This window comes from Chanodichthys erythropterus, chromosome 5 (genome assembly GCF_024489055.1).
Source record: "Chanodichthys erythropterus isolate Z2021 chromosome 5, ASM2448905v1, whole genome shotgun sequence".
NCBI lineage: Eukaryota > Metazoa > Chordata > Actinopteri > Cypriniformes > Xenocyprididae > Chanodichthys > Chanodichthys erythropterus.
In genome coordinates, this window is record NC_090225.1 from 32,073,186 (window position 1) to 32,092,480 (window position 19,295).

Here is a 19,295-nt window from a genome sequence, read left to right on the forward strand (position 1 = left end):
TTGATATTTTGCAATTTAAACAAAATACAGTGTGGAAATGATAATTTAATGATGGCGGTGAATGTGTGTTCAGTGACTTTGGATTAAAGTGTGACGGACTGAGAGAAAACACATGCTTACAGCTTTTACATAGATTCTTTCAGTTAAAGATTATTTATATTTTACATGCTGAACAAAATAATATGAAAAATTACATAATTATTATATCTTTTTTTCATATGGAAAGCTTATAGCTAATTCTCTGCACAAGATAAAGGTGTCAAGCAAAAAATGTTTATTTGTAAATGGAAAATCTTTTGAAATGTGCTAAACGAACAGGATTTTGTTCAGAAGACAGGATTGTTAATGCATGCATGAACTGACTGATGGTACTGTAATGTACAAGATATTTTTCAAGGCACAAAGGTGACCAATGTTGGAGTATTATGAGTGTTTTGACAGGAAGTTACAGAAAGGCAAGCTCCAGTTGTGTGGTTTGATGACTATATCCATTCAAACAGATGTTGATCATAGACCTAAAAAGTATTTTTTTTCCCCATGTCAGTTAAAATTCATATATTGTAATTTTTGTATTTGTATATATAAAAAAATGCTTGTATTTTTGTTTATGATGACACAACTGATCCAGTATTTTAATGCAATTTTTAATAAAAATTATTATTTAAAACCAGCAACTTCATGGATTTGGACTGAAATAGTGTCTGGGAGAGAATATCTTTCAACTTCCAAAATCTTAATCATTATTTAGGGTAATAAATGTGTAAAGCCATAATGCACAATTGAATTTGTTTGTTTGTTTCTGTGTTCGCTACATGATGAATAGATTTACGCTGAGATTTATTCCAAAGAATAATGTCAAAACAGTAATGAAAATCACGGCCAAGAGTGGTAAATTAGTGTCAAGTTTAGTCCCTTAAATAATCTGTACTGTTGAGAATAGAATAGAATAGAATAGAATAGAATAGAATAGAATAGAATAGAATAGAATAGTTGGGCATCGAATTCTACTCTGCTCAAGTCAGTTCTATTAAGCATTTTTCAGAATTCACACTGTTTTAATAAGCCATGCTATTGAAAATAGAATAAATAATTGAGCAACAAAATCCAATACTGCTTATACTTGCAGAAAAATATTCTTAGAAACAATGCAAAAGCACACAATGTAGCCTAGTCTTTATTTACTTTATTTATCTTATATTAATATTTGTAATAAAATAATGTCTTGTTGTCTTGCTGTAGAATTTTTAATGCCATTTATGTTTTTTAATGACAGTTAACGTCAATTTTATTTAGTTCTTTCACAATTTACATTGTTTCAATAAGCTGTGCTACTGAGAATAGAATAGAATAGAATAGAATAGAATAGTTGGGCTAGATTAATTCTATACTGCTTATAACTGCAGAACAATGAGAACTCCATGGCTTAGAAAGCATGTAAAAGATCAGCCTCTGCTCTTCAAATGTAACTGGCTAGACATGGAATGTCAGGACGTGACAGTCCTCTGGTGGTCTGGAGGGGAACTGCTCTGACCCTTAGGGCCAGATATATGCACAGGCATTCAGCACATGCTGATGCTTGTATGTCCTCAGGAGCCCTGTATAATTCATGTAGTAGCATTAGATGAAAGATGAATCCAGTGAATACAACACCATGAAGGGTTTGTCTATGTTCTTGTCTCAAGTATTTTTAAATGAATAAAAGATATTTGTGAGAAATGCTTGTCATGTCTGGAAATGAGCAGCAGTCAGGTGAGAGTAAAGATCATGACCTCTGATGATTAGACACCAATCTTATAACTTATGTGTTTTTTCACACTTATCTTCTGCTAGTTTGCACATTCGATTGACAAAACCCCGGCTTTTCATTGTGAAAGGATGAAGAGATGAATGTTTCTGACATTATTGATACTCAATAACATGAGTGTCTTTCATTGTCGAGTGAATTAGAATTAATTTTTTTGGTTTCTCAGAAAAAAAATTAAAAAAAGAGAGTGAAGTTGAGGAAGAGTAGAATGAAGAAGAGCAAGATTATGATTCATGTGAGAAAGTGATCTGAGAGTAGGTTTGGATAAAGTGTCTGGTCAAAGAATACAAAAATTGTAGTTAAGAAACCTGAAATATCAAGGACAATATCTCAAGATATAGTCACCAATGGAAACTAACAGCAAATGTCACTTGTGCAAGATTTAGGAAATGCAGTATATGAAAATAATTCTTACATGACTGGACACAGAGAAGTTAAATTGTGATCCGAAATTCCTTGTTTTTAGCTGATTGTCATGAAGACAGAACGGATATGCAGCCTGAGAAAAAGTCACAAGCACAGATGAAGTACAGGCAGCAGTTTGAACTGGGTGAAAAGGTCAAAATCACATCATCATCATCATCATCATCATCATCTCCAGGACAATGGCTCAAATACTCACAGAAGAAAGATTCTACCCACTGCTTCACGTGTCTTTGGCAATATGTGAAGCATGATGTATTTGTGAGAAGTGGATTCAAGAACTGGAAAAATGCACTGAACGTGTTTCACAAACACGAGACTCGATCACACAAGAATTACAAAACTGAAAATAAATGATGTGGAATTGCTGTACCCTTTCAATTAGACTTTAAGGAACAAACTTTTCACACAGAACATTTAACGTTTACCTGAAGTATGTTATCCAGACGACTATCATTATCTGGTTGATAAGGTGTGCATCTACATGAGAGATGAGGAAAAATCATCAGTCAGTCTGGATGCTTACAACCATTTTCTCAGTGGAAAGGTTGGGAGCATTTGTTTGTACAATGTGGACGGGATTTGTCTTGTGTCTGGTGAAGCTGAAGCAAGTCAAACGATGTCAAAAACATCTCTAAGGTGTCCGGGGAGTTTATTGGTGGACACTGTACTTGCATGGCTGGATCAGTCTATATCAATGCTAATAATAAAGTAAATTGCAGTTTCAAAAAATGTTAAGCATTATAATCCTTTGAACACACACACTAGATGATTCATCCGGACCGTGAGACCACACACCTGTTGACTGCAGGAACGGTTTCAGTGACACGAGATCTCACAGAGACTCACGAGATCAAATGTGACATGAGAAGATAAACAAATGTTGGAAAATGTATGATGTCAGCAGGCTCTCCTGCCACGCATTCTGCTTTACAGTGAAAAACAAAATGGAAAAAAAAGAATATGAGTCATCATCTTTCTCAATATTCCTTCAAGGCATGTTTGTGGCTGTCAAGTTTTAGCTAAAGAAGCAGGCGACATACAGTGACGCTTGCTCGCTGTCATTGGTTATCATGTCAATACAAGTCTCAAGTCTACTTTATTTATAGAGCCCTTTCCACTACAAAGTAGACCAAAGGACTGTACAGCAACACAACAAACAAAAAACAAAAACTATACAATAACAGAAAACATTTAAAACAAGATACATCATCCAAAAGTCAGCAGTTAAATGCCATAAAAAACATCAACTGAGGGTGCAGATCTGATGTCAGGTGGAAGGGTATTCCAGAGTCTTGGGCCGGCAACCGAAAATGCACGATCCCCTTTGGTTTTCAGATGTTTTCGGAACTGAGAGCAGTAAGCAATTAAGTGATCTTTGAGATCTACCAGAGTTCATATGAATCAGGTCCGAAATATATTCTGGGGCTAACTCATGGACAGCTTTAAAAACGTACAGATAAAGTGCATTACAGTGATCCAAACGGGAGGAGATAAATGCATGTATCACTATCTCAAGGTCAGCAGCAGACAGAAAGGATTTCATGTTTGCAATAGTCCTCAACTGAAAGAAGCAACTTTTCACCACACTTTTAATCTGACGATCAAACGTTAAAGCAGAGTCAAAAATTACACCCAAATTCTTATTTGGGAGTGCACATTTGTTGTCCATGAACCTAACACATCATTTATGTCACAGTCAACCTTCTTTGACCCAAAAACGATTACTTCAGATTTATTCTCATTAAGCTGTAGAATATATAATACATGTTTGATATTTACGATTTGGGATCGTGGAGCAGTAAAATAATAGTAATGACACCACACAATAGAAGATTTTTGACAAAAGGTCAGTTGCGACAATCCTCAAAGACAGTCCCACCCGATCATTCAGGGGTGCAAATCTGGCTCAAAATCGGCCTTAAAATTTTCAAGTGTGTGGCCAGCCTGTGACACCTGAGAATAAACAGAAGGTGCATGCAGTTCAGAGCTGGCGACAGTGTCTTTTCTAATGCATAAACCTGTATTACTCCTGTTAGATAAAAGTAGATACTTGCAGATTAATTAATGTACAAACTCACTTTGTTTTAGATTTATCCAAAACCAGTGGAAGACACTGCATTTCAAACCCAGTCAGACAAAGAGCAGTTCAGAACAGAAAATACAGATTATACTTTACAGATCCTTGAACGAAAGGGAAACATTTGCAGAAACTTGATAAATGACAACATATGCAAAATATGTTCCTATATGGCAGGGTTCCTGAAATCCAGTCCTGGTGGGCCACTGATCAAGCTCACCTGCATGCAATGAAAAACACACACTATAAATATACAAAAATATCAAAAGCAGTCAGTATCTAGTGTGGCCACCAGCTGCTTTAAAGGTGCCCAAGAACGTTCTTTCACAAGATGTAATATAAGTCTAAGGTGTCTCCTGAATGTGTCTGTGAAGTTTCAGCTCAAAACACCCCATAGATTTTTTTAAATTAATTTTTTTAACTGCCTATTTTGAGGCACCATTAACAATGCACTGATTTACACTCAGCGCCGCCCCTTTAAGACGCGTGCTCCCTCCACACGAGCTCTCGACTATATTACAGCGCATTTACAAAGTTCACACAGCTAATATAACCCTCAAATGGATGTTTACAAGATGTTCGTCATGCATGCTGTATGCATGCTTCGAATTATGTGAGTAAAGTATTTATTTGGATGTTAAAGTTTTATTCTGAGTGAATTTGAGGCTGTCCTCCGTGGCTAACGGCTAATGCTACACTGTTGGAGAGATTTATAAAGAATGAAGTTGTGTTTATGAATTATACAGACTGCAAGTGTTTAAAAATGAAAACAGCGACGGCTCTTGTCTCCGTGAATACAGTAATAAACTATGGTAACTTTAACCACATTTATCAGTACATTAGCAACATGCTAACGAAACATTTAGAGAGCATCTTCTGCATGATGCAGTGTTATGAATATGTGGCGCTCAAGTTAAAAAAAGTTCTTCAACTTTTAAAAAATGCGCCTCTAGAAAAATAGATTTAGCAGCAGATATAGCCTGAGACTTCTGTGCCTTTGTTCATTTGGAAATCTGACTGCTAAGTACGGTTTGTGTTTTTCAGCAATAGTGTGAACACACCCCTTACTTTACTGAGAAAAAAAGGTCAGGGAAAAAATGTACATGGAAAATCTCCATATAAATTCCTTCTGTGCATTTGCAAGTGTGTTTGTTTTTTCAGCTAGTTATTTTGCACTCTTTGTCAGCAAAAGTTTATTTATTATTTATTTAGCATTATTTTTTTTACACTTCAACTCCAGTGTCTAAATATTACGAGTTATTTGAAAGTGTGTAGGCCTACCTGCATTATTATGCTGTTATATTAGGATTATATATTCAGTGGCATAAAATGGTCTTTAAATGACAATAATGTTGCATATCGTGATTATATCTGGGACAATATATCACCCAGCAAAAAGTAGTTATCGTGACAGGCCTATGTACGTTTTGGTTTATTGCTCTGTTCACATCTGTAGTCCATATGGCAGGTTCACACAGGTGATCAGAGACACTGGGCATCTTTCCCCTGGTGTTTTCATCCCGTGCGAGCCGATCTTCGGTTCCACATCTGCCCGCTGTTCCATTATTCCTGCATCCTGATTAGTCCCTCGTCTGGCTCACCATTGGTTACAGCTCTGTTCCACTTAGCGAGCTTCCCGATATGGTCATGGCGAGTAGCTTGCTGTTGGTCCTTCGCAAAAGTTCCAAGTTTCCTGCATCCTCATTGGCCTGTAGGCGGGACCACCCGGCAGCGCATTGTGTGAGTTGGGGGCGGGCAATAGCTGTTTCTCAATCTGCGTTCTTCAGCGATCTTGCATCCTTGTGTTCTTGTTCTACGTCATCATCAACCGTCGAAGTTCATTCCAATACTCAAGAACGCAAGAACGGAGGACGCATGAAAGTACCCGGATGTGTTCTTGATATCGAGGATGCATCGAATGCAAACTTGGGCTGCTTTCCAGTTCGGTTTTAGACACGCACTCGCGAACTTCCCTAAACACTTCCCCTCGGGGGAATCCCTGCCGCCATTTTGAAGTGCGTTCCACTTCGTGTAGTGGACGAGGGAAGTTTATATGGACAGACCCTCACTCCCTCGATTTTTTTTTCATATGTACACTTCAGGCAGCTCCATAACCCACAATGCAACACGATTGTGACGTCACCGCATATCGCGTTTAATTTACCCCACCACAAACAACTCTATGATATATTAATTATTTTTTAAACATTTAAAACACACATATATACATATAGAATGCTGTATTAAACAATTTTGTAAGGGGAAAAAAATTAATAATAAATCAGCTCCATTGCGGATTCCAAGTGATCAAGGGCTTAGGACGTTCCAGTTCAGCCCATACAAAGGTTCCGCCAGAAGTGGGCACTCGTGCAACGTAAGCAATGATGTACATCCGAGTCAACGAGACCGAGTGAAGTTAGCGAGGGAAGGGCATTTAAAAACCGAACTGGAACGCAGCCTTGAGGGAATCGAACCGTTAAAAATCCCAGAAGACGCTGCGGCGGTCGACGTACGGAAGCCTGTAAGCTTTAAAGTTCTTGTGAGATTCCAGCTACAAGCTCGCAAATACGTGACGGCTCGTGAAAGTAAACCGTTTGTTTTGCTTAATTTTAATAAAATGATAACCTGAAGAAAGCCTTCAGTATTTTTATTGGCATATAAAAAATAACCTTAACATTGACAAAGCATAACAGCCAAAGGCTACTTATTTTCATAAATACACGCGGTGAAATAAAAAGATATAAAATTATATGTAATGTCTATAATAATATCAAGTAATTTTTTAACAGGTTATGACGATTGTTTGTGATGTTATGTTATGTTTATTGTGCATTACTTATAATATGCAGGGACGGTCAGTTGAGCAACAAGATCGCAGCACATCTCAATTCTCAAATGATGCGTTCTGTGTCCTCGCGTCCTTCCGAGATCGTTCTTTCAAGGTCGCCTGGCAAGACCGGACTCCGCGAGAACGCAAGTCCGTTCTCTGCGTTCTTGGAATTGAGAAACAGCCAATGTCAGTACCGTTCAGTGCTTTTTGACAGCGATTGATTGTTGGTTGGATTGTCATCTTCATCATTATCATTTGCTGACATTCATTCTTCACCTGTTGGATTTGAAGAGCTAAGAGCGCATGATTTTACTACGATTTGCTTACTTTTTGTATGGTTCACCACACCTGTACCTGTGAACTGATTTACCATGCTTTTACCACAACTATCATGTTTAAAATACAAATGCCGCAGCAAAGCATTGATAATTTTGTGGTTGTTGTGTTATTTAATGCGTTGTCATCACTGTTTTCAACATTTATAATAATCATAAATGTTTGAGCAGCAAATCATCATATTAGAATGATTTCTGAAGGATCATGTGACACTGAAGACTGGAGTAATGATGCTGAAAATTCGTATACATATATTGAACATTTTAGAATACAAACTACAATTTACAAAACAGCTATTTTAAATTGTAATAATATTTCACAATATTATTGTTTTTAACTGCATTTTTAATTAAATAAATCCAGCCTTGGTGAGAAGACACTTTTTTCCAAAACATTAAACAATTGTAATGTTTTTCTAAACTTTTGGTAGGTACTGTATATTTTCTGCCTTATTCTGTGATCTGTTTTTTTTTTACATTGTAAAATCCATGAGAGCTTAATGCACAAGTGTTTGTAGTACATAAACCAATCATAAACATGATATGTAATATATAGACATAAAATATAGGGAAAAAAATATTAGTTATTGGTTATTATTATTCAGCAAATCAGTATTTGATTTCTTATTAAAATAAAATTGCTTTAGAATTAAAAACAAGAGATGAAAAAATAAAATCTGCCAATTAGACAAATGTCAGATAAAAACTGGTAATACACCAAACATTTCTGCCCCCCTCACTTCTGAAATGATGGCTACACCCTTGTCTGTACCTATAGGCTATAGAATATGTCCATCCAAAAGGCTTTACACATATTATACATTCAAAATTGAATTTGCTTTATTCATTTATTACACATCCAAAACTGACCTATTAAATAGCACGATTCTCTGATGTTCTAGTTGTTACTTTTATATGTCAAGAATGGATTTGTTTTTATCCAGATGATCCTCATGATTCTCCTGAGACCTCATTCAGTCACTCAACCCCTTCAAGAGACAACAGGCCTACCTCATCCATCAAAGAACACCTGGTGTACGCTAGCAGGAGGGCGGAACGGGCAGGGTTTGATTATGTTTTACCAGTCATTGTGTGTCCAGTTTACAAATTATTGTTTTCAGTAGTTAAATGGAAAAAGTAAAAAGTAGCCCATAAAGAAATGTAGTTGCTGTCATAAACCGTTTCCTCCAAACATAAACATGTTTTTTACAGGTCCATCTACAACACGGAGGAAACGGAAAAACAAGATGGAATCCACAATGGAGCTGTTTGCTCAGAAGATTGGCAGTTCTCTCACGCAGACAGATGACACAGAGCTTCAGCTCAAAATACAGGCTGTCCACGAGTTACTTATGATGAGCATGTTCACCCAGTTCCTCGCCAGCAGACCTCCTGTCCTGAGGTCTATCTCGCCATATTGCCATGTTCAGCGCTGTGTAGTGTCAATGGTTGAGTGTCCACAGCAGCCACTGCGTCAGCATCCTCACCACGTTTCATTGTGCTTCTCACATATGTTATGCAGAGTAACAATAACAGTGGGGACCAAAGCTATGTCAAGATCAAGACGTTTGGCTAGACATCTCCATCTACCTTTCAATCGACCAAATGCACATCCCTCTGTCATTCTAGCCCTGCTTTTCCTCTGGTTGAAGTAGCGCTGGTCTTCATTTAGGTTTCCTGTATCAGGGTAACCCTTCATGAGCCATGGCCGAGGTGATTATGCCGGATCTCCCAGCAGCATGATGGATCTCATCTGTGATCTGAGTGAAAATATCAGAAAATGTGTAAGATCGAAAGTACAGATCATGTGTATATTCAGGTTCATGGTTTTAGTATATTGTAGCACATTAAAGGGATAGTTCACGCAAAAATGAAAATTCATCAAACAGATCTCTGTGGTAGTCAATGGAGGGCGAGATCTGCTTGGTTACTGACATTCGTCTAAATATCTTCCTTTATGTTCAGCAGAACAAAGAAACTCATACAGGTTTGGAGTGAATGATGACAGAATTTTCATTTAAGTGTCATATAAATATAAAAATATTGAATTGTTATGTCTCGCATGGTTAGAACATGATCAGAATTGATCAGTCTGGCACTGCATGTTTGGAAAAGTAACTCACGTTGTTCCTGAGAATGCTGGAGTCATGAACACTTCCAGTCCATCCAACACTGATGTTTGTGAAACTATTGAGATGAAAAGGTTGTATCATTTCGAGCCTCTTCCAGTTTTTTTTTTCAACTATAGTTATGAAATGTTATTTTAATTTCTGTTATAGTGCTACTGTATAACCTGTAGAATATGTTTAAAACAAAAAAGTGAACCATTTAGAATTATTAATTAAAATAAGTGAATAATACATTAGTAATAATAATGACATATATAACGCAATAATAAAAATCTATTTTAAAACAAGACTAATGAACAATTTATAATTAATTAAAATATAATTGATTAAAATCAGTGAACAATTCATGTATCAAAAATGATCCTATATGTAAAATACAAACTTACAAAACACAGTAGAACAGAGAGAGCGAGACAGGTTAGGATGAAGGCCTAGGATGAGGAGGGAAGGTGTCGCGCTCGGATTGGCCGCCGGACGAATCGTTTCTCCCTCGGGACCCCCATTGGCTCTCGCGAATTGTTTCAGAGGCGCTCGTTGCTCCCATTGGTCGAGGCCTCGTCGCCGGTGCCGCCGTCGACTCGGACATCATTTGCTCTGTCAGAAGCCCCCGGATCAACACTATCTTGCTGTTTTTCTCCGCCGATTTCGTCAGTTTTAAGCCACAAAACACAAACGTTTTTTAAAAAAACGCACTCCCGCAATTTCTTCTGCAATTTTGCCCAGAGATCGGAATTTTTATACACCAATTCTGCATTTTCGCTTCCCTGCAATTTTGCGGATCACGTAAGTCAACATATTTGATCCTTTCTGACGTTTTATTAAAATCGCTTTTTAAAATAGGCATATAAATAAGCATTTTATCTAATGTGTAATGCATGCAGAAGAGGCAGGAGAACAAAAGTGGGGTAATATGATGACGTTAACCCGCCTAAAACATCGATTTCAATATAAAAAGTAGTTTTATTCACACAGTAAATGTACCGTTTTTCTTTCTTTTATCTATGCGTAGTACATGCAGGGTTTTTCTGATGCGTTCGTTTGACTCTTTATTCACTTTCTGTCAGTTTTAATAATCAACAATTATGAAAAGACAACGAAATTCGTTTAAAAACAATAAAAACATTACAAAAAGAAAAAAAACTACAAAACCCCTAATAATGTACCCAGGGATGTAGCACCGATTCCTGGGCCCTATGCAAAGACAGTGTGTGAGGGCCCCTTAATATATATATATAGTATTATATTTTTATTTTATGTCACACTTTTTTAAATAATAGTGCACGATTATACACAGAGCACTCACTGATTGAAAAACAGTTGTACTATATATGATGTAACACTCTTGCGTTTGAATTGTGCTATAAATAGAGCACCCCAGTAATATTAGAAATAAAAATTAGTTTTATAACAGACATTATGCCTTATATTCCAAAACATTACAATCTTTCTAAACTATTTAGCACTGTAGGTACCTCTACAAGCATGATGAACACAGGATTGATATTATCCTGAGACATATATATTTGGCTACATGTCTGATATTATGCTATCATAATATGTGTATAGTTTAAGAATAGTTGCTGAATAGTATACATAGAAATAATGATAATTTATCTCTAAAGATTTGTCACACACTTTTCTTGTTACTTCGGTCTTTAGAGTACGATAAGAGCATTTAACAAGTTGTTTCACATTATGTAGGAAAATGCAGACTCGCGTTCAGCAAGCATCTATTTACACAATGTAAACAGCAGCATATAAGTCGCCATCGCCTCGCTCGAACAATTTACGTTCTCACTCTGTCTCTTTGGAAAGAAATTTATTAAGGGATTGTTTTCACTTACTGTTTACTTTTTGCCAGATCTTAGCTTGAACGGCAGCGGCGCGATTCAAAGATCCGCTTTCCCTCACAGCCATTTAGCGCTTTGCAATGTTCCTAGACAACCAATCAAATCATGCGAATTGCGATCATGCTGTGCTTGTAGGAGGCGTTTACACAGACTTGTACCAAAGCTTGCGAACAGAGAAATAGTGCAGACACATTGTATACGCGCACAATTGTATAATAATAATAATCGCTGAGGGCCCTCAGACGCCAGGGCCCCATGCACTCTGTGACCCTTTTCCACCCACTTACGACGCCCCTGAATGTACCTTTTTCATAAGTATTTTGTTTATGTATGCCACCTATTAGCCAATTATGTATTTCCATAAATATGTCTTTTGTGTATGGTGTTTTCAGTGCATTGTTTGTCATTCTTTACTGTTGCAGAATGGAAAGCAAGCCTGACCTTCGTTTTAAGGCTGGAGAGCTGGTGCTGAGGCAGTCTAAGCAGGCAGCCACTGTGGAGAAAGTCCACCTTTTAGAAGTGGTTAAAGGGGTGCACTTTATACCAAAGTACCCTGAGGCTGTGCTGGGGGAGGCCAAGGTCAGGGTTATCCATGGCAGAGGGGATCCCTTTGATGACCTGCTGCTGGCAAGTCAAAGTGTCATCCAGTTTGGTCAATACAGAGGGAAAACCTTCAAGTGGATGCTGGAGAATGACCTTGGTTACTCCCTCATGGTCCTGTCTGGGCATCAGCGGGAGCGCGAGGCTGGCAGATTGGACAGAGGTGCCCTCATGGCTAACAAAGATGCCTTTCTCAAGTATGCCTGCACATTCGAGAAGGTCGCAGAAGCCATCAAAGTGCGCAGGCAGAGAGAGGGAACGCTACCTGGCTGTGAGGGTGACTGTCTGGTGGGCTTTGGGGTCCACAGGAAGAGCACCTTCAAGGAGCTCTATGAGGCCAAGGACAGGGAGAGGAAAAGGTAATATATGCTTCTGCTTACTTGTTAATTGTATTGCTGTTTTGTGTGTATTTTACTCTTATCATTCATGTATATTATTTTGTTTCTTATGCAGCTATGTGGAGTTCATCAGGAACAAGGACACCAGTGTGGGCAGCAAGATGGATGCGCTGAAGAAATACATCTTGCTGAGGGACCAGAAGAAAACTAGGGCTGCAGAGAGAAAAAAGTCATCCTCTGCATCTTCTGCATCCCAGCCTGTCCCGCTCCCTTCACGTCCAGCTTCTTCTCCCACCCAAAGTTCCCATTCCCAGACAGCCACAGCACACGGTGAGGTTTTAAATCTATACCTGGTGTAATTCTATGAACTTTCTAATGTAATTATAAATAACATTGTCAATTTTCCGCACTCAGAGCCAGCAGATGAAGATCTTCTGGCTTCAGCCATTGAGGTGGAGTCACAGGGTGAGTGTTTTTTTATTTTCTGTGTATATATATATATAAAAAAAAAAAAAAAAAATCATACTCACCTGATCTTATCTGATCACAAATACATTTAATAGCATCATATATAGTATTATGTAACCATAAATGCCTATGAACCGAAAGTAATTAAATCATTAGTACTAATTACAAAAATACAATTATGTGTCCTTCACAGTACTTCCACCACCACCACCTTCAACACCGATCCGCTCACCTCGCTTGGAGCAAAGAGCCGCTCAAAGGCTGGTTTCAGCGGCTTCTGAGGTACAGTTTTCACACCAGAAGTGTGCTATATATATATATTTATTATTAAATTACTCATGTGTTATTATTCATATATAACATATTTTTGTGTTTCTAGGTTGTTCTCCCTGAGGCCTGGAAGCGCTCCCTTCCAAAGGAACAACACGAGTGGATCGGCCGCTCCCTCTTCCGAAACCAGGGTGGAAGGGCAGTGCTGACGGATAACCTGCAGATGTGGTGGTACCCTCCCCAGCCATGTCTGCAGTATCATCAACCTCCAGCATCGCCGGACGTGTTCTTCACCTGGCCGCTCTGTTTGTGGATGCCCTACAGGATGTGGTCCTACAAGCTGATCTGCAGCTCGCCAAACTGCAGACAGTCCGGTCAGCGACTGACAGCTTGTGGGCTCTACAAGACAGTGAGGCGAGTGCTGAACTTTCATGGCTGGTATTTTCTGGCGACGGAATACCTGGAGTGTCAGCGCTGCCATAAGAAGCTGGCTGCGTGGTCCTACACCATCCTGGACCAGCTAGATATGGCTCACCGCAGGATGTTCCCAGCTATCCTCACTTACCGGTGAGTCATCAAAAATTGTTCTTATTATAGGCAAAAATACATAACCAGGTGCAATTAACTACTAAATGTTACACCATTTACTAGGCTGTAATGGTAGTAATGCAACTTTAGTTAGTTTAAAAAAGAAACAACATTTACTTTTAAAAATTAATTACATATAATTTGTACACAAAACCAGCCTTATCTTTCTTTTGAAGTTTTTTCACAAGACACTGTGTCTGGCAGTCAAGGTTCTCTTCAGAATGTGTGAACGACCCTTCATTGAACTTAGCTTGACCTTTCAAAGGTGTCAAACTCAGAACAATAGCATTCCAACACCTTGAGACACTGCAGCGGTCACCTGTCCAGGAGTTAACGACCCCCCATTGAGCCCAGTGTTTTTGTGTGTGGGAAACATCACACCTTTGCTCTAGAAAAGAAACACTTTAAATTAACTTTAGTAAACTTTGCCTTGGTTTGTCTGTTTATTTGAACAGGTTCTCTTGTGATATACATGTGGCAAAGTTGATGAGGGAGCGCTCTCTCGGCAACAGCGCCACAGTGCTATATCACAAACTCTGTGAACAGCACAGTGAGGACTGGATGGAGAGGACCCTGCAGTACCTGTCTGCGTGCGACCGGTTCCAGGGCACCACCACACGGCCCATCACGCCTCCACCTCCGATGCTACCTGTACCAACTGCCAAGTGGCTCCTCTCTGTCCACGCGGAGGATGTCCGGTCCCGGTATAGTGAGCTTAAAGCCAGGGTCACATCTGTCTTTGGGTCCATCCTGAAAATGGACTCCACAAAACAGGTAATGTATTAATCACAGATTATTTTAAAAACAACTGTCAAAAAGATTTGATCCTTTGTATATATAAGGCATTTTTGGAACTCACTGAATTGTTTTGTTTTCCAACAACAGGTGGCCAAAAAACTGGCAGGAGCTGCAGCTGGGACCGCAGCCTGGGTCACCAATGTGGGCAATGAGCACGGACAGGTCCTGATGTCGGTGCTCACCTCACATGAGGGTCAGGGACTGCTGCCCATGACCACGGGCCTGGTGAGGAGGTATGAGGCGGCTGGAGTCGCTCCCCCCACGCTCCTGTACGTGGACCGAGACTGCTGCTCTTCTGTGGGAACATCCAGAGCAGCTGCCATGTTCAGCGGCTGGAGCGATCTGGTGGTTCGTCTTGATGTGTGGCATTTCATGCGGCGCTTCGCTGCAGGTCTGCACACTGACAGCCATCCGCTCTACGATCTGTTCATGGCAAAGCTCTCTGCCTGCATCTTTGTCTGGGACGAGGGAGATTTGTCCCTGCTGAGGGAGGCGAAAAGGAGGGAGCTGGAGCAACAGCAGGGCATCAGAGGCCTCACTGAAGACCAGCTGACCGGCAGGCTCACCTCCAAACAGCTGGCACAGCACTGCCGCCGCTGCACACGTGGCGTGGAGGAGACCGAGCAGCTGATTGGACAGGTGCTGGAGGCCTTCAAGGACGCCAGGGAAACCATGGGCATCCCCTTGGTGGACCAGGAGAGGATGGACGTCATCTGGAACACTCAAAAGCGCCATCTTCCCTGCATCCAGGACCCTCCGGGAGTGCAGCTGTATACCCAGACAGGAAGTGTTACAACGGGAGGGCTCACACTTCCTGTCTACCGCTGCGCTCGGGGGTCAACTTCCCTGGAGTCCTTCCATAACCACCTCAACCGCTTCATACCCGGTAAGATTACACACATCCACCTCAAAGTGTGTTTTTTTGATAGTCTATTTCATGTCATTTGTAATTATTAATTAGTGTTAATGTTTCATTTTTTTAATCAGGAACGAGCGCTAACCTGGAAAATTTCCAGGCTTATCTGCTTGAGGGTTTGGAGCGGTGGAACGAGGACCACGCTGCTGCTGCCGCCACACATGATGCTCCCTCGTCGCTGCGCTGCTACAGTGGCTCACTCCAGCACAGCCTCAATGAGCTCAGCCAGCATCTTCTTGGCTGTAGTCTTGTGCAAGACCACTCCAAGCCTGGACAGTACACAGGTATGTGTCTATAATGCCATGCTTTGTTGTTGTTTTTGTAATGCAGAGACTTCTGTTTTACAACCTTGCTTTCTATTTAATTTCCTTTTGTCAGGCGAGCTCATCGGGGTGGAGTACCTGTGCTCGCAGCAGTCCTGGGAGTTCAGGGAGAACTTTGGGCGGGACCCAGATGTCCCAGACGGAATCCCAGCGGACTTGGGAGATGTAGAAGATGAGGGATTTGGGGATGAGGAAGAGGAGCAGGACCACACCATCTCCCCTCTTTCTATAATCTCAACCAAGGAAGCTATATGCTTCTCTCAGGATTCACCGTCACCCTCTCAGTCCTCCCAGGAAGTGACACCTGAGCCCCAGGAAGATGTATGTATGCATGCAAGCATCCTTTGCCATGCCATTACTTGGAGGACTTTTTCATCCATACTAACTGATATTCTTTCTCCTTGTTAGGTGTGCAGAGGACCAGACGGGGCTCCGGGATTTGACAGAGTGGTGGACCTGGCCAGATATCTTGTCGAGCTGAGGGAAAAGCCTTGCATCTCGGACAGGGAAGCCGCTGACATTGTTCGCCTGTGGGACAGACTGCCGGACAGTGACAGACAGGGTGTTTCCTATCCGCCGAGACACAAGGAGAGACTTTTGCAAGGCAGGTTCAAGGCCACCCACTCCAAAACCTCCACCTGCCATGGAAAAGAGAGCCTGAAGCGGTTAGTTAAACATTTGCATACTTTGAGCTGTAAAAATATGTAAATAACTGTGCTTTTTATGTTTCATAATCCTCTATTTTATTTTACAGGTGTGTGCTGGGGCAGGGCTCGGGTCCTGCACAGTGGCCGAATATTAGTAGGATTGTAGAGGCAGTATGTCTGGAGCTCTGCTCCATTCATCCAGCGGGGAAGGTGAAGTGGGGCATTCCAATGAACCGCTGGGCTGCCATCCTACATGATTACCAGGCCATACGGAGACTAGTGGGGAACTGCCCAGCACTGAGGGGACGGACAAGAATTCAGCTGTTTGAGGTCAATCAGCGGACGCTTTCTGTCTGGTAAGTAGTTTCTTTGAAAGCCAGCTATAAAAGTAATTTTACAATTCTCAGATTCTGTTCATCTTATTAATTCTGTCATTTCAAACAGGTACAACAACTACAGGAAGAAGCTGGAGGCAGATGTGCTGCTCTCTGCTCTACCGGCATCATCCCTCTCTGCTCCAGCGTCAGCGTCCCTCTCTGCTCCACGGCCGGCTGCCCTCTCTGCTCCACCAGCAGCATCCCTCTCTGCTCCAGTGTCAGCATCCCTCTCTGCTCCACCAGCAGCATCCCTCTCTGCTCCAGTGTCAGCGTCCCTCTCTGCTCCACCATCAGAATCCCTCTCTGCTCCATGGCCAGCATCCCTCTCTGCTCCACGGCCGGCTGCCCTCTCTGCTCCACCAGCAGCATCCCTCTCTGCTCCAGCATCAGCGTCCCTCTCTGCTCCACTGCCAGCATCCCTCTCTGCTCCACCAGCAGCATCCCTCTCTGCTCCAGTGTCAGCGTCCCTCTCTGCTCCACCATCAGAATCCCTCTCTGCTCCACGGCCAGCATCCCTCTCTGCTCCACGGCCAGCTGCCCTCTCTGCTCCACCAGCAGCATCCCTCTCTGCTCCACTGCCAGCGCGGCAGAGGGAAAGACACTAGAAGAGTGGCTGCAGGAGAAGAGGAATGAAGGAAATCCTTCAGTGTAAATAGTTTTATTTTTAAATATTGTACTAAATATCCTTTGTTTTTTCTATTAAGAATTTTATTTTATTCTATAAACATTTGTTTGTATTTAATAAAGATTGTGTAAATACTCCAAGGATTCTTCTTTATTTCAAAAGGTTTATCTGCCTACTTAAAAAGGACACATAAAATGTCTTAAATAATTATTTATTTTAGAACACTTTATGACTGTTTATGTTTATTTTCCCTCATAAAGGTCATGCAAACTGTCCTAAATATTTATTCTTTATTTTATAACATTTAATGAATGTTTTTTTTTTTTTTTTTTGAAAACATTTATTTGCCCTCATAATGGTCACATAGATCAAAACCTTATTTCAGGTTTAACTGCCTTCATTAAGGCCATGTTAATTGTATCGATAGTGGTTGAACAATAATTTAAAACCAGACTGTTGAGACTTTGCAAACCTTACTATTTCAGCATGGTGGACAGCTGCTGTGTGCCAGGATGCCAGAACAGGAGAGGGAAAGCAAAGGGGAAATCATGTTATCGTATTCCGAAGGATCCTGATAGACCCCTGAAAGGGACATTCTAAAACGATTAACATGAAAAACGCTAAACCTGGTTTAAAGACAGTGATATTAACAGACCAAACTCAGTTAACATCATAAACTATACTATGTACAGCAAAGCAGTTCAGCCCAGAATTTAATGCAATGCTTAATGTAGCATACTTAGTGATATTACAGTTTTTTTCAGTTGCTAACAAGCATTATTCAATACCAAAACCACATTTTCAAAACTCTTCACAGTCTGCATTACCAGCATGAATGTTGGCCAAACAGTTAATCTCACCTACAAAAATCACTCAGACCAACATAACACTGGCAACAATTCTCATTCAGAAAACACACATTTCATTCACAACACACTGACCTAAAAAACACTAACAACAGGAAGCATTACATCATTGATGAACTTTTCTTTTTTAAAGTTTCAATGATTTTCCACATAAATCAGTTCTTCATATAGAATACTTTCACTTTATTGAAAGCATTTGTAACACGAATGAATCAGAAATTAATCAAAATTTCATTTTTTATGTGAATATAGTACTTGAAAATTATAACCAAAAGGTGAAAAAAGAGGGAAAAAACTCCAGGGCTGCAATGATAATAGAATAAAGAATAAATAAAATACATTCTACACATTACTGTAACAACATGTGTAGTTGTTCATTACAGTAAATTACAGTGATGGTTCTAGTCTGCTCTCTCTCTTGCATTTGGCCACAAGTTCTCATCAACATCACATCTGATGTCGTCTCTGGCAATGCATCTTGGAAAGTACCTCCTGGAATGTCATCGTGATGTTAGCTCCCCTTTGGCCTGGGACCTCCACAGTCACTCTCTGTCCAATTACATTTCTTCGCCTCGTGTTTTTGCCAGGTTGAATCCAGCTTCATCCACAAAGATAAAAGTATGTGGAGTTCGTCTGGCTTCCATCTCCATTACCCTCTAAATTGCAAACAGTTTGACAGTAATTGACATTATGCATCATTGTGTATGTACCCTGTTTGGTTACTGAACAGACATCTTACCTGGACATATTGATACCAGAGTTCTTTCACACGTTCACTGTTTCTCTCAAAGGGTACAGTGTACAGTTGCTTCATCCTTATTTTATGTTCTATCCAGGACTCTGGCAATTGTTGTGCTAACCATATTCACAATTTCAAAAGTGCCATTGTCTGCCAGCACTCTCTCCCGAATTTCCCGCAGTTTTATTGCATTGTTGGCAATTACCATGGCAATTTCTTTTTCATTGAAAAATGGTTCACAGTTTGGTCTGCATTGACTTCTGTTTCGCTGACTGTGTGAAGAGTTTTG

At 40.4% G+C, this 19,295-nt stretch overlaps 1 protein-coding gene across 1 annotated transcript; it reads right to left on the reverse strand.

The window, feature by feature from the left end:
• Nucleotides 1-16,830: 16,830 nt before the first annotated feature.
• Nucleotides 16,831-19,081, reverse strand: LOC137019886 (germ cell nuclear acidic protein-like). Its single transcript, XM_067385031.1, has 3 exons — nt 19,007-19,081; nt 18,829-18,923; nt 16,831-17,389 (listed from the first exon to the last, which is right to left on the reverse strand). Exons 1-3 carry the CDS (start codon nt 19,079-19,081, stop codon nt 16,831-16,833), a joined length of 729 nt encoding a protein of 242 aa, XP_067241132.1.
• Between the last annotated feature and the right edge of the window lie 214 nt (nt 19,082-19,295).

What these genes read in the sequence shown, in the direction of transcription:
- LOC137019886 (XM_067385031.1), bottom strand. Translation starts at nt 19,081, where the DNA reads ATGAAGCAACTGTACACTGTACCCTTTGAGAGAAACAGTGAACGTGTG. An exon ending in TCTGGTATCAATATGTCCAG is followed by an intron (nt 18,924 to 19,006) that starts GTAAGATGTCTG and finishes TTTGCAATTTAG; the next exon opens with AGGGTAATGGAGATGGAAGC. An exon ending in AAAACACGAGGCGAAGAAAT is followed by an intron (nt 17,390 to 18,828) that starts GTAATTGGACAG and finishes CTTCTCCTGCAG; the next exon opens with CCACTCTTCTAGTGTCTTTC.